Source organism: Typopeltis vanoorti, chromosome 24 (genome assembly GCF_054136105.1).
Source record: "Typopeltis vanoorti isolate ZY-2024b chromosome 24, IOZ_Tvanoo_1.0, whole genome shotgun sequence".
NCBI classification, from domain to species: domain Eukaryota; kingdom Metazoa; phylum Arthropoda; class Arachnida; order Uropygi; family Thelyphonidae; genus Typopeltis; species Typopeltis vanoorti.
In genome coordinates this window covers 4,623,585-4,638,694 of record NC_143572.1, presented here as the reverse complement: position 1 = coordinate 4,638,694, position 15,110 = coordinate 4,623,585, and the positions used below count along the sequence as shown (strand labels likewise).

Here is a 15,110-nt window from a genome sequence, read left to right as displayed (position 1 = left end):
ACACATTATAAACTTACACACAGTTCCTTCTGCCACAAGGGTGACACTTGTGCATTCATCAGAACTGATGTCCCATGTCAGAGATTGCAGCCCCCCCCCCCCGTATAATCTACTATGGCTCAAAATGTCTTTACCAAACTAACTTATTGCCTTCATTTGCTGTTTCCCCAAACTCCATCATGACTGATGTCTTGAACTCTGATCTCCTGGCTATATTTGGTGGAGTAATGACAATTTTGTAGACTTCAATGCCATCAAAGCTCAGTCCTGTCTGATCTCTCACAAGAAAGATTGCACATTACTACAAGAAAGATTACACATTACATTACTTCCCCTAACTTTCAGTTAGAGGAAATAATGTGCAGTCCTTGTACTAACCTGACCTCCAACTTTTCCCTGGCACAAACACATCTCAGTCATAGCTTCTGCAGCCACCAAAAAAATTGTGCAATAGTGCATGACTTCACACTCCTTTACAGCTGCTAACTATATACAAATCCCAAATCTGCCCAACCATGGAACCTTGCTCATATATTTGGAATGGTACACCAAAATTTTCTCTTTAAGATTGCTTGATGCCATCCAGAATAGGGCAATCTGGTTAATTAATGATCCATCTCCCATAGGCATGAGGTTTCCACCTCATACATGTTCTGTTGATACTTTCACTGACATGGTCTGCTGAATTGGCTTCCACTTTCCTCCAAAGTCATAAGAATGACCTGCCACCAACCAACACCTATTTACGGTCCAGCTTGCAACTCGCCAAACTACTTTGCCTCTTCTTTCATTCCATCTACTTCTATTCTTTTGAACAGCTACCCTTCCCCATTGTGTTCCCCCAAAGAATATAATCTTTGGCTGTTCAAAAAATGTCAATGGATTCGTCTTTTCTTCTTACTTTCCCTACACACAGCATTGATGTGCTTGTATGTCTTGCAGCCTTTCTTGTATAGGTCAGATATAAAAATAAAATATAAAAACATCCTTATGATAATTGTTGAATGTTATGGAGCTTTAGATGAGACTTTTCTGGCAGTTTAATATAATGATAAGGTGATTGTAATGATATTTGCAGTTTGACTATAACCAAAAAAGTTATTTTTTTTAACATTAAATTTTTTTTTTCCATTTTTATCAATTATATATATATTTTTTGTAATTTTCTTATATATTTTTACAAGCTTACAAGCCAATTCAGGCCTCCAATAAGGTGGTCTTACACCGGGTGATGAAATTCATCTCCCACTTAAAAACAGTTACAAACATCCAGTGCCCATGCCGGGATTTGAAACCATGACTTGTTGGTTGGAGAGTGGGCATGCTTAACCACTCAGGGAAGGTGAAGGTGATGACCTGATCACTCTTGAAATTACTGTCAAACAGCATCACACTTCTAATATACAGTTATATATATTTGATTTCAAAGAAAAGGCCATCAAATAGATTTGAAATAATTGAGAATTACCTCTTGCTGGGGTCATTACTGAGAATCATAATTGTTATCCTTAGTAATAAAGAGCGGTTTATTAAGACATAGGTTCACTTAAAAACACCGATGGTAAAATGTGCAGTAACAGACTGCACACTTACATTTGAAACTTTTCAAATGGAATTGGTATTCAAATAACTTATTGTGTCTAAGTTTCATTGCCAATTTCATAAATTTGTTTCACAAACTGGGAGAATATATAATAGCTGTTATTTATTTTCTTGAATTTATTTATTTTAACTTAAATATGTTTGCCTAGAGCTAGAGTAAGTGATTTAAATAATGTTACATATAAGGAAAATTACAAGACTTCTGATGTAAACACCTCGGAAGTTAGTGAATTAAAAGTTTATCTAAATTAGGGTTTAGTTAAATGACTACAAAAGGATTTTTAGCACTTATATTAAAGTGAGATATTATATATGCTAAAGTGAGAGTTAGATTAATTGTATTAATACAGTGTCCACATTTGCTGGAAAGGAGGTATCCATGATAGAGTAGCTGATTTCATAACTAAGCTTCATAGGATTTGATTAACACTTCATAGGATTTGATTGTTCATTTTATTAATTTATAGGATCATTAGTGAACTAATGTTTTTGTTGATAACTTGAAACAATCTAATGGTGATACTATCCTGTCTAAATACTAGTGGATCCACTGAGTTCAGTAAGGCCATCAAATCTATGACATTTCTAAATTTAGAAATGATAAAATGTTTTTAGATACTAATCATCATCATCATCACGAACCATGGGCTCACTGCCTGTTGATTGATGTCTGATGCCTGTTTCACTATCTTCTTCCACCTTTCTTTGTCCAGTGCACAGTGTCGCAGTTTTTGTACACCCATCCCACACCAGTCTTTTATATTGTCTATCCATTCTCTGTATGGTCTACCTCTTCTGTTTAAACCATCCAAAATACCAAACATAAATGTCTTTATCTTCTGGTCCTCACTCATTCTACAGATGTGTCCAAATAATTGCAGCTTTTTGTTAAAAAACGTTTAATTTTCTTGACCAAAAAGCTCTGGAAAAACTTTTATTGGGATTATATTGATCAAGTGTATATAATAAACAACTAAGTTATACCAACCAGTTTCACCAACTAAGTCTGTTGGAATCTTCAGGGTATACATAACTGATGTAAGGCACTAAAAAGTAAAAAACTGTTAAAAAACTAAAATCAACCGATTCCAATTATATTAAACAAAGAACAGAGCGCGTACAATACATACATAGAGCGTGGATGATGTCACTTGTTATTTAGGAACGTTCTATAGTTGGCACTATAATTCAATTCTGGCGAGTTGAAGGATCTGATAAGGGTCTTCCAGATCGCGGGCAACTGTTTAAAAATTCGGGAGCAGAAGTCCTCCTCCATGTAAGGAATTGTGCTTCTATCCCACTCTATGGTATGGTTTGTTCTTGAGAAATGAAATGCTAACCCCGATTTTTCTTCTCTGTTATTATTGACGTCACCTATATGTTCTTTTTGCCTAATTTCAAGGCTCCTTGAAGTTTGGCCGATGTAATTCAAGCCGCATGAGCATGGTATGTTATAAACTCCAGCATATTTGGAGAAAGGATGGCTATCTTTTGGAGATTTTAAGAATTGTCTAATCGTTTCTGTGGGTTTAAAGGCCACTTTTATTTTATGTGGTCTGAGGAGTCTAGCAATCTTATTGGAAACTGTCCCTAAGTATGGAATGACAATGGTAGAAATATAACGTACATCATCTTGTTGTCTTTGTTGGGGTTCAGAGAAAAGTATCTTGTGGATGAGTCTTTGAGGAAATCCATTCATGGTAAGGTTGGTGGATATCAGGGATAGTTCTTCCTGGAGGTCTTGTTGATCTGTTGTAAGGAGAGAGGCACGGTTCTTCAACATGTGTACAATACTAAGTTTCTGAGAAATGTGGTGTGAGGAAGTGAAATGTAAATAACGTCCTGTATTGGTAGGTTTACAGTAAACTGAGAGGTTGATACCACCATTCGGAAGCTTCTTAATTAAAGTGTCCAGAAATGATAATTGGTTATCTTCAAGTTCTAGAGTGAATTTGATTGTGTGGTGTAGAGAGTTGATTTTCTTAAGAAAGTCGAACAGGTCCTTTTTTGTGTGGTTCCAAACGATAAAGATATCATCCACGTATCTCCACCATACTGTGAGTTTAGGGTGTGTTTGAGTTAAGATTTTACTTTCAAAATCCTCCATAAAGAGATCAGCACAAGATGGAGAGAGGGGGCTATCCATTGCAAGGCCAGTCAATTGCTGATATATGGTTTTATTCCATAAGAAAAAGTTTGATGTTAAACAATGACGGAACAGAGAAGTAATGTCTTGTGGGAGCAAACTTCCTAAAATGTTGATCACTTCCTCCACAGAGATGTTAGTGAATAGAGATGTAACATCCAGGCTGGCGAGTAAATCCGTATTGGAGATAGAGATGTTGTTCAGTTTCTCAACAAAATGTTGCGAATTTCGCATATATAAGTGTCCGAATTATGGATGTGAGGTTTGAGGAGGCCTGCCAGGTGTTTAGATAACAGATAAGTTGGCGAATTGATACCATAGAGTGGGATAGAAGCACAATTCCTTACATGGAGGAGGACTTCCGCTCCGGAATTTTTAAGGAGGCCACAACAGTTGCCCGCTGTACACAAAACCTTAACAGTAACCAAGGACTAATCTTGCCCGTGATCTGGAAGACCCTTATCAGATCCTTCAACTCGCCAGAACTGAATTATAGTGCCAACTATAGAACGTTCCTAAATAACAACAAGTGAGATCATCCACGCTCTATGAATGTATTGTACACGCTCTGTTCTTTGTTTAATATAATTGGAATCGGTTGATTTTAGTTTGTAACAGTTTTTTACTTTTTAGTGCCTTACATCAGTTATGTACCCTGAAGATGCCAACAGACTTAGTTGGTGAAACTAGTTGGTATAACTTAGTTGTTTATTATATACACTTGATCAATATAATCCCAATAAAAGTTTTTCCAATTGCAGCTTCTGTTTTATAATCTTCTGCATTAGATTCTGTTTTGGTTGTATCTTCTGATAGAGCTCTTCATTGGTGATTTTCTGTACCCATCCTATTCTTAGAATCTTCCTGTAACAAGTTCTTTCAAATGCCAAAATTCTTTTTCTTGATTCCTTATTTATTACCCACGTTTCAGGTCCGTACAGTACACCGCTGAAGATGCATGTTTCCAGTACTCTTAATTTTGTTTGCAGACTGATCACTTTACTTTTCCAGATGTTATCCATGGCCTTCAGATTTGTTCTTCTCTTTGCAATCCTGATCTTTATTTCTTTTTTACAGTCCAAGTCATATGTCAGTTTACTTCCCAAATATATGAATTATTCTACATTTTCTATATCAGTTCCATCCACTTGTTTCTTTTGTTTCATGTTCTTCTCACCAAATACCATTGTCTTTGTTTTTTCCAAGTTCATAACAAGTCCAAATCTCTTCCCTTCCTCATTTAACAGTTTCAGTGTTTTTTATAGTTCTCTTTCGTCTTCTTCAATAATAACAATGTCATCTGCAAATCTCAGATTGTTAATTCTCATTCAGTGTACAGATATTCCTTTGGCATCTTCCTTCAATTTGTCCATTGCTCTTTCTAAATGTGCGATGAAAATGCTTGGCGATATTGGGTCTCCCTGTCTAGTACCTCTGCTTGTTTTAAACCATTTCCCCAAATCATCACCTATTCTAACTTGGAATCCTATGGAATTGATAAAAAACTATTAGTTTTTTATCAATTCCATAGGATTCCAGAACTGCTAATGTCACTTTCTGGTCAATACTGTCAAATGCTTTCTGAAAATCAACAAAGCAAGTATATATGTTTTTATTTTTTCTCCTAGCTTTCTCTGCTATTAACCTCTTTGTCAAAATCTATGAATTGTAGTTCTGTCCTTCCTAAATCCTGCTTGCTTGTCTGCAAGGTATACTTCCAATTGTGTTCTCAATCTTTCTGTCAATATGATCATCATCACTTTACATGTCTAAATACTAGTGGATCCACTGAGTTCAGTAAGGCCATCAAACCTGTGACATTTCTAAATTTAGAAATGATAAAATGTTTTTAGATACTAATGCATGAAGTTTAAAGAATAAATTACTAACTGGAAAAATTAAGCTGCATATTTCAAGGATTTCTGAGACTTTAATTAACAGTGATGTCACAGTATGGAAGTGCATAATAGTGATTATAATGTTGTCAAAAGAGGAACATGCTATTGCTTATTTAAAATATCAGATTAAAAATGTGCAGATTTAAAGCAGATACACAACAGATATATATATATATATATATATATATATATATATTATTATTATTATTATTATGTAACACCTCCAGGGAGTCCAAGGACTCATCGAGGAAGGTGCCTACTCTACAACTCTCCACCAACTACAGCTAAACGCAACTACACCAATGTCATCTACTGCCTACCACCACTAGTATTTCCACAGATAATCACAAACATCCATGCCCAAAGTGGGATTCGAACCCGCAACCTCTTGGCTGGAGAGCAGATATGCTAACCACTTGACCAACCAGGCTGGCCACAGATATATATCATTTGTGTGTGTGTGTGTGTGTGGTTCCTTCCCACAAAAGATTATTAGTAAACCTGTAGTACATTTGTACTGTGAGTGGACTAAGGATTTTTTTTTTTCATCAATTTCATATGTTTTTTTATAATTATTTATTTATTTTTACATATGTCGTTTTATCAAAGCCTGGAAATCCTATTCTAGAGACCAAACATTTTAGGCTTCCAATAAGTGAGATCCATTTGCCTTAGACAGATCATAGAAAAATATAAAGAATTCAGACTCCCTCTGGTAATGTGTTTCTTAGACTACTCTAAAGCTTTTGACTGTGTTGAGCATGTGAAACTGTGGGAAGTAATGAAAAGAATGGGTTTTCCTCAACACACTATCAGGTTGATAGCCAACTTGTATAAGGAGCAAGAAGCCACAGTATGAACAGGTGTTGGATTGACTGACTGGCTTCAAGTTGGAAAAGGAGTTAGACAAGGATGTTCACTTTCTCCTCACTTGTTTAGTATATATGCAGAGGACATCATGCGTGAAGCATTGGATGAGCTCAGGACAGGAATTAGGATAGGAGGTAGATTGATCAGTAATCTGAGGTATGCTGATGATACAGTACTCCTTTGTAATGACATGGAAGAACTAGGACTAATTCTTGACAAAGTTAACAAGATCAGTAATAACAGAGGACTTCAACTCAACTCAATTCTAGCAAGAGAAAGATCATGGTTCTCAAAGGAAAAACAAACAGAGAAGCTCTTGAGAAACAAGTGTATCTTAATGGAGAAAGAATTGAGGAAGTCAGCAAGTTTGAGTACCTGGGATCCATTATTAATGTGAAGAATTGCTGTTCAGAAGATGTCAGAAAAAGGTTAGGAATGGCTAAAACAACAGTCAGAGACCTGTTTAAAATCTGGAAGGATGGATCTATCTCCATGGGAACAAAGTTGAGGATTTTAGATGCAGTTGTTTTTCCAACAGCAACTTATGGATGCGAGACTTGGAACCTAAAGAAGTCAGATGAGAAACGGATATCTGCTTTTGAGATGTGGTGTTGCAGAAGGCTGTTGAGGATATCATATACTGAAAGGCATACAAATGAATGGGGGTTAGAAAAGATTAGTAGAACTTTAAGGCTCCTTAGGGATATTGACAGAAGAAAGTTAAAATATTTTGGACACATAGAAAGGATGGGAGGAGGACTTCTCAGAACAGTAATAAAAGGTAAAGTTCCTGGAAAAAGAGGCAGGGGTAGACCATCAATGAGATGGTAGGATGGTGTGTGTGGAGTGACTGATCTTCAGAGAGTTGAGGCTGCCAGAAAAGCAAACAACAGGACTACATGGCGAGGCCTGGTGTGGAACATCACCGAGCATCGGAGTGACCATATGGCATCTGTAGATGCCCAGTGAACATAGAGAGAGAATAAGTGGGATGTGGTCTCATACTGGACGATGAAATTCATCTCCCACCTAATGACAGTCACAGACAATCCATGGTCACAGCAGGATTTGAACCCACAACCTGATGGTTGGAGAGTGGGTACACCAACCACTCTGGGCCTTTGTTGTTTAACATGCATGTTAATGATATTGATGTGTGTGTGGGTGGTCTTGGATGCTATTTCCACTTATTTGCTAATGATATAAGTTAAGTAGAATTGTACACAATTCCTCCAAGCTAATGTGAACAGATTGGTTATGTTGGCAAACAGTGTCAGTTCATTGCCAAGAGCAAAGTTATGCAATTTGGATTTATGGCATTGCAAGCAGAATACTGTATTAATTGGATATTTGTGGGAAGCAGTTAATAAAAGTTTGAGACTTAGAGGTTATTGTGGACAGTTAATTCAAGTTTAGGAGTCACATCACTAAGGTGGTTAAGTCACTGCATCAGATAAAACAGCATTGTTAAAGAGAACACTAATTATAGGAATAATGAAGTTATTCTCCCACATTACAAGACTTTGATAAGACCACATCTGTGCACGAATGTGGTCATCTGGGTTCCAAGGAGATCGGGAAACAGTTGAAAAGATTTGGCAACCAGGAGCTAAAATGATACCTGGTCTATAGATATGTATTTGAGGACATTGAAGGAATGTAGTCTTCAAAGTTAGAGCAATAGATGGAGAAGAGGAGATATGATAGAGACATAAATGTTAGGAAAGTTATTTTACAGTATAACTACAAGTGAGATTTTGTAGTGCTAGAAGTAGAACTCAGGGTCATCCCTGGAAGCTACCTTGAGATATTGGTAAGAAGCTTGAATTTCAAGTTCTTCTCCTGGCATGAGGTGAGTGTATGGAGTGTATGTTGTGTCTACAGTTTGTTCAAGGAGAGATATGATAGGTGTTTAAGTGTGAGTGTCTAAATGGATTCTCTGTCCAGGAGTCTTTGGAGAAGCATTAATAATAATATATATAATAGTTTCTCAATTTTTCAAAAACTTAACATCATACACATGCTCAAAAATAGAGCCACCAGCATCATATTGAAGAAAAAGACCTCCAGGACAAATTAACTCATATATCACAGACCCTGGTAAACAACAGCTATCCAAGAAATTTAATTAAAAAAGTTATTAAAAAAGTTATGATAAAAAGTTAATTAAAAAAGATTCTTCATAGCAACCTCACACAACAACAACAATCTGCCAAGACGCAATATAAATCCTCAATTGCCATCCCTTATGCAGGAACAGTGTCAAAAAAGATTACAACACTCTTCAAACTTTTTCAACTTAGAGTAACTTTCAAGCCAATCAAGACGATTCAAAACATATTAAGGTCACCAAAAGACAGCAGTGCCTTCTTCAGATATGCTGGAGTATACAACATCCCTTGATCTTGTGATCTAAACTACATAGGTCAGACATCAAGAAGTCTTGAAATAAAAAAAAAAAGGAACATGTAGGGAATGTTAAAAACAACAGAATAGATAGTTCCGGATTAGCCTTCCACTTCTTCAACACAAGCCACACTATTAAATGGGACAAAAGTTCCATGCCTTATCTAGAAGAAAATTTCTGGTGTCGCAATTTCAAAGAAGCCACAGTAGTTCTCCGTTCTGAAAGCAGCCTAAACAGAAATCAAGGAATGATCCTGTCTGACATATGGAAAACCCTAATGAGATTGCTAAGCTTGCCAGAATTTAATTTTGCTGCAAACTACACAGCATGCACACACAACAATAACTAAAAACATATGCTCCGTGCATATGATGTTACACGTCTTTTTAATTTTGTTATATTTTATATGTTTGTTCTATGTGCTAGCAACTTTGAGTTGTCTTTACTGTTTGTATGCCCTGAAGAAGCCAAACAGCCCAGTTGGTGAAACTTGTTGGCATAATTTATCATTAAATTTATTGGTCCAAAAAAAATCCAGTTAATCTTATTCTAAAATGAATATTATTATTATTATTATTATGTAACACCTCCAGGGAGTCGAAAGACTCATCGAGCGAGGGCATCTACTCTACAACTCTTCATTAACTGCAACTACACCAACGGCATCTACCGCCACCACTAGTACTTCCACAGACAATCACAAACATCCATGCCCAATGCGGGATTCGAACCCGCAGTCTTTTGGCTGGATAGCGGATATGCTAACCACTCGGCCAACCAGGCCGGCCATATGGGGAACCCCTAATAAGATTGCTAAGCTTGCTAGAATTTAATTTCGCTGCAAATGATCATGTAAATATACATAATAATTATAATACTATAGCTGTCAAGTTTCCCATCCAATGAGTATTGCTCATTCATCTTGGGTAGTGCTCCCTAAAAGAGCAATAAGACTGATAAATGACTCATTTCTTACAAACTCACTCCAGCCACTCACACAGGCATTTTAGTATCTGCTGCTTGCATCTTCTATAAATATTTCCATGGTAAATGTTCATTAGAACTGGAATCAGTAATCCCCCCCCTCTACAATATCCATTGAAACACGTGCAGTTGTTACCCAACACCCCTTCACAGTCCAACTCCAAACTCATAGAACAAGCTTATTCTTGTAGATAAGCTTATACGTTGGTTAGATATAATTCTATTTTTTTAGGAAATAACAACATAAACTAAATTATTAATTATTAAAAACTTTAATTAATAACTACCTATATTTTGGCAATGTTACATTGCCATTATCAGGGATCACAAAACAATTATATGTGCATGCAGGCACTTACACTAAGCAAATGAGACTGAAGAAACAGATTCTATAAACAGATAGAAGGGACAGCCATGGGTTCTCCACTCTCCATACTCCTTGCCAACTTCTTTATGGAGACCTTTTAAGAAAAAGCCTTAAACTCTGCCCCACATAAATGCACTGTTTGGGTATACTAGGTGGATGATGTGTTTGCCATTTTGCTGCATGGCCTGGATGCACTCCACAATTTTTCAACACATTTAAACAGTCAACACCCCAGGATCTACTTTACCTTGGAAAAGGAAAACAACAACAACAACAGTCTCCCTTTCTTAGACACTGATTACATGCCACCCTGATGGATCCCTGGCTTTCTCTGTTTACAGAAAACCTACACATACAGGTAGATACATTTACCAGCAGTTCTCCTCCCCCCTCCACCCAACAATATGGGATTATAAAAACCCTATATAACAGAGCAAAATTAATCAGTTCGGATAACAATGCCCTAACCTGAACTTAATCATACCCTTAACAGCTTCTTAGTCAAAGGCTACAACTCCAAAAAATATTAAAACCAATTAACCACATACATACCCCTTGAGGGGAGGGTTGTAGTTAACTGGTTTCATGACTGTGGTCATGAGAAAACTTTTAAATCAGCATGAAGAAAACTGCAGTGAAATTAAAAGTAATATAAAGTGATTTATTAGTATAAGTAATTATAACATTAAAAGAATAAAATACACTAAAGCAGTGGTTCCTAAACTGTGTGCTGCAGCACCCCAGGGTGCCACAAAATATTCCGATATTTTCACTGAAATGACACTTAGCCCATGTGGTTTTAGAATTTGACCATCGATGTGTTGATACGATAATAGGAAGAACATCTAATGGACACTGTCATGGGAAAACCTTTTCACTAACTCTTTCGCTTTTGTTAGGTCAGCCTGTGTTCTGACTTTGTGCTCAGTGTATCAGGAAAAATCCTAATACACTAAGGGAAGGGTGCCTTGAACTGAAAAAGTTTGGGAACCACTGCACTAAAGTATATTAGAAATTGTTGGTTACTTGTAAAAATATAATTAAATGTTTTGAAAACAACTTTCTCATTGCTATACGTTTTGATAAGTTTGTAGTGCATTTTTTTCAAGTATGCAGAAGCATTACTTTTTCTAGTATTATAGGCCATTAAGAATATGTAATGAAAATTATCTTCAAAATTTTGTGATAATGATTTTAGTGAGGATATATGTCATATTTTGATATTTTTTTTAACAGAATGACACTTCTTTTCTTGTTGGTGAAAGTGACTTAGATTCTACTTCTGGAAATGTAGGCTCTAGCAGTATTGAAAAAACTTCTAACAAAGGTGAGCAAGATATATTTCTCATGTTAAGTAATTTTTATATAACCTTGAAAACTATTGAAATATGATGAGTGTTCCACCTTAACTCTCCCACCTCTTCAGCTGTAGATTCTATACTCATTACCAAGCTTAAAACTAGCATTTTCAAAAATTAATTTCTGAACATCTGTCTCAGGATCATATATGCCAGGTACCAAGATTTCTAGGCTCACGAGCCACATAGAACATTTTTCAGATATTCGCTAGCTGCAAGATATTTAAAAAAATTATTATAAATATTTAAAATTTAATTTTTATAATATTATTATAAAAATTAAATATAAGTATTATATGTGTGTCATGAATTTTTGTCTTTTAAAAACCAAAATTGTCTTGAAAGCCACAGTGAGCAACTATGCAATTCAAGATTTAACCACTGCTGATGTATGCAGTTAGGTAAATATGACAAGCAACACAACAAATGGTATCTTTTAACTTGCTGTCACTAATAACATAAAATGTCTGCTTTTAAATTATGTGCATTAGCATATAAAATACATCAGGGAAACAGCCAGCATCTTTAGAAAAAGTACTAGTATACTAGTATCAAATTGCTAAAAGCTAATAAGGAAATGTCACTACTGTGACATTTCCTTATTAGCTTTTAACACAAAATGCATTGATTAAAAAAAAGTTAAGTATTAGTGAAAGGCCATACCAAATACTGAATTATGACCCTATAAAACTGCTGAGGTATTTTTAAAACATCAGTGTTTTGTGGACAGGTGAATCTGTGAAAAAGCTTAATTTGCACACGTAGGTTTCTGTGGGAAGTTTTCAGTATCAAGACCACATTATAATATAAATGAGGAGTTTATTAAAAATAAGCAATTAAAACCCAATTTTTTTAAAATCTTAATTTTAAATGCTGTTTCCTGCCACCCATCACAAAAGATAGGCATAATTAAAACTTTAAGAGACAGGGTATACAATATATCAAGCGCATCAATTAAAAGGAATGAAGAACTGCACTACCTGAAACAGAACCTCACACTTAATGATTTTGAACCCGAGATGATCAGAAAAATTCTTAATACACTTCTGCAACTCCCTTACTTAAACAAGATTTCAAGAATGCAGTCATGCTGTCTTACATCCTCAAGAATGTCACAGACAAAGTGGCTGCATTGCTCTGAGAGTACAACATAAAAGTAGCTTTTTTTACCTTTATAAAAAATATCAAGACTCCTACATCCACCAAAACCCCACATCACCCCATGAAAAAACCAGGTGTCTATGAGATTCATTGTTCTTGTGGCATTTGTTATGTAGGCCAGACAGAAAGGTTAGGAGAGATCAGCATGTCTGAACATGTAAAAGATGTCGAAAAAAGAAGAGAGCATAAATCAGGCCTGCATTCCACAACCACTACTGTCCATCAAGTACTCTGGCAACAAACAAAAATGTCATATATTGATAACTGTTTCACGAGAAAATTTAAAGATGCCTCACAAATGCTTGGGATCTCTACACAGTACAATAAAAATCAAGGCTTAATTTTACATCAAGTATGGTCTGCTTTCATCAAAAATTTATCTGCTACAGACCTAAGATATAGCATGTGTGATACCACAGAACATGAGATAGCAACAACTAGCAATGTTCCAACATGCATGCAGTAATGAATTATCTTTTGTATTCTGGTTTATCAATTATATTTAAACAGTTATGAAGTTATCAAAAAAAAACATCTAATATTTGTAATTAAAATTTCACTACCCCTGATGATGTAAGTCTTAAGACTCAGATAACTGTCAGGTTTTAATAGCTTATTTTTAATAAACTCCTTATTTATATTATAATGTGATCTCAATACCGAAAACTTCCCACAGACGCTTAATTTGTGTTCGTGCCTTCAGCACTCTAAAATTTATAGTTTACTCAAGATTCATAAGAATAACCCTTAACCCTTTTAGACTGATCACAGATGGTATAGTCCTAACTATAGTTATGGGACCAAAGAAATGCTATGACAAATGTACTTTATCATAGAATTGATGATATAGAGTAGGGTCAGCAGTGTGTGTCTCTTTGAACATGTATCTGCAGCTCTCTAACTTTTAGTCTACATGTACAACATGTGCACGCTATAAATTCTTCTCGGTTTAGTTTTCCTGTGCATCACGAGCAGAGCACTCATATACTGGTTGTCAAAGGTTAAATGTTTTGGCAGTGATAAGTATAAAACAGCTAAAACAAGAAGAAAACGATATCTTGCATTTGACCTGACCAAATTGTGTTCAGTGTGGAGTAGCTTATGAGACACACATAAATTTGAAATATTTGTATTCAGAGTTCTCTAAGTCGTTGGCTCTGCATATTTCTGAAAGCAAATATTTTCTAATATGAAATGTATAAAAAATAAATCAAGAAACCCTCTGAATGCTACAAGTCTTTCAGTATGTTTAAAGATGGAAATTTTGGCATCCTTGCCTTATGTTGAGAGAGACTCGTTCATGAAGTTCAGCAACAAAAGCTACATTAATTCATACCTCATGGGATGTTTGTTACATTTTTTCAGTATTAATAAATAATATTTGAAAAAAATGTATTTTTTTTTTTTTTTTTATAAAAAACCTTCTGCTCTATTCCATTCTTTAAAAAATCCCCCCCTCTTCTCAGCTTGAGGTAACATGTGCTTGGCTCTTTTTTCTTTTTTTTTTTTTTTTTTTAATGTGAAAAATGGCTCTTCATTCAGAAAAGGATACTAACCTTTCATATATAGAGCTTTGGATAGGATTTTATGAAGTTTGTCATTTTAAGTAATTCACCGTAATGGTGTTTGCTATAATCAGAGTTACTTCTTTCTCCTTCCTACATAAAAACCCAATACTTTATTAACCAAGCTAATAGTATCACTCCTAAAACAGAATACACTATAGTTAATTTTGGCATATGTCCTATTCATAGATGTTTAGTCAATGATCATCCTTTTGCTATAGAATGAATTCCTGTCTGACATCATTCAGTGTGAGACAACCATCCTGCTTATTCTTACTAAATAGTTAAGGAAATTACAACGTACAATAGAATATATATTAAAATAAATTTTAATACACTTCCGATATTTCGGCAACGTCACATTGCCATTATCACAGGAACTTAAATACAAGACACGTGCACACAAGCACAACACACAGTAAATGAGGAACGAAGCAGGAAGCTATTCTTTCTCCTAAAAGTCCTGATGATGCCCCCTAGCGGGCAATGTTGGTATTCTTGGCCGATTGGGCTGAAGGTCTTCAGATGTAGGTTTCCCAAATTTGGGGCAGTCTCATGCAACCAAATTTGTTTAGGTTTGGATTGTTTCTTAGGACTGAGGCTGATTCCATAAATAGCCTTTCGTATTTGAATTTACTACGGTGTATTATCGTGACTTTCGTCCACCGTATTCTATGGCAGGAATCCAGCGCATGGTCTGCAAGACCAGAGTGGCTGTATTGGTGAAACCGGATGTAGTCCTTGTGTTCTGA

General features: G+C 35.6%; 1 protein-coding gene across 5 annotated transcripts in view; it reads left to right on the top strand.

Moving 5' to 3' along the window:
- MCPH1 (Microcephalin) overlaps window positions 1-15,110 on the top strand; it is a 145,125-nt gene that overhangs the window by 48,313 nt on the left and 81,702 nt on the right. For all 5 annotated transcript variants that reach the window (XM_090413373.1, XM_090413376.1, XM_090413377.1 and 2 more), the window contains exon 6: window positions 11,511-11,601. In XM_090413373.1, coding sequence (XP_090269499.1) covers window positions 11,511-11,601 — 91 coding nt within the window. The remainder of the gene's footprint in view (window positions 1-11,510; window positions 11,602-15,110) is intronic.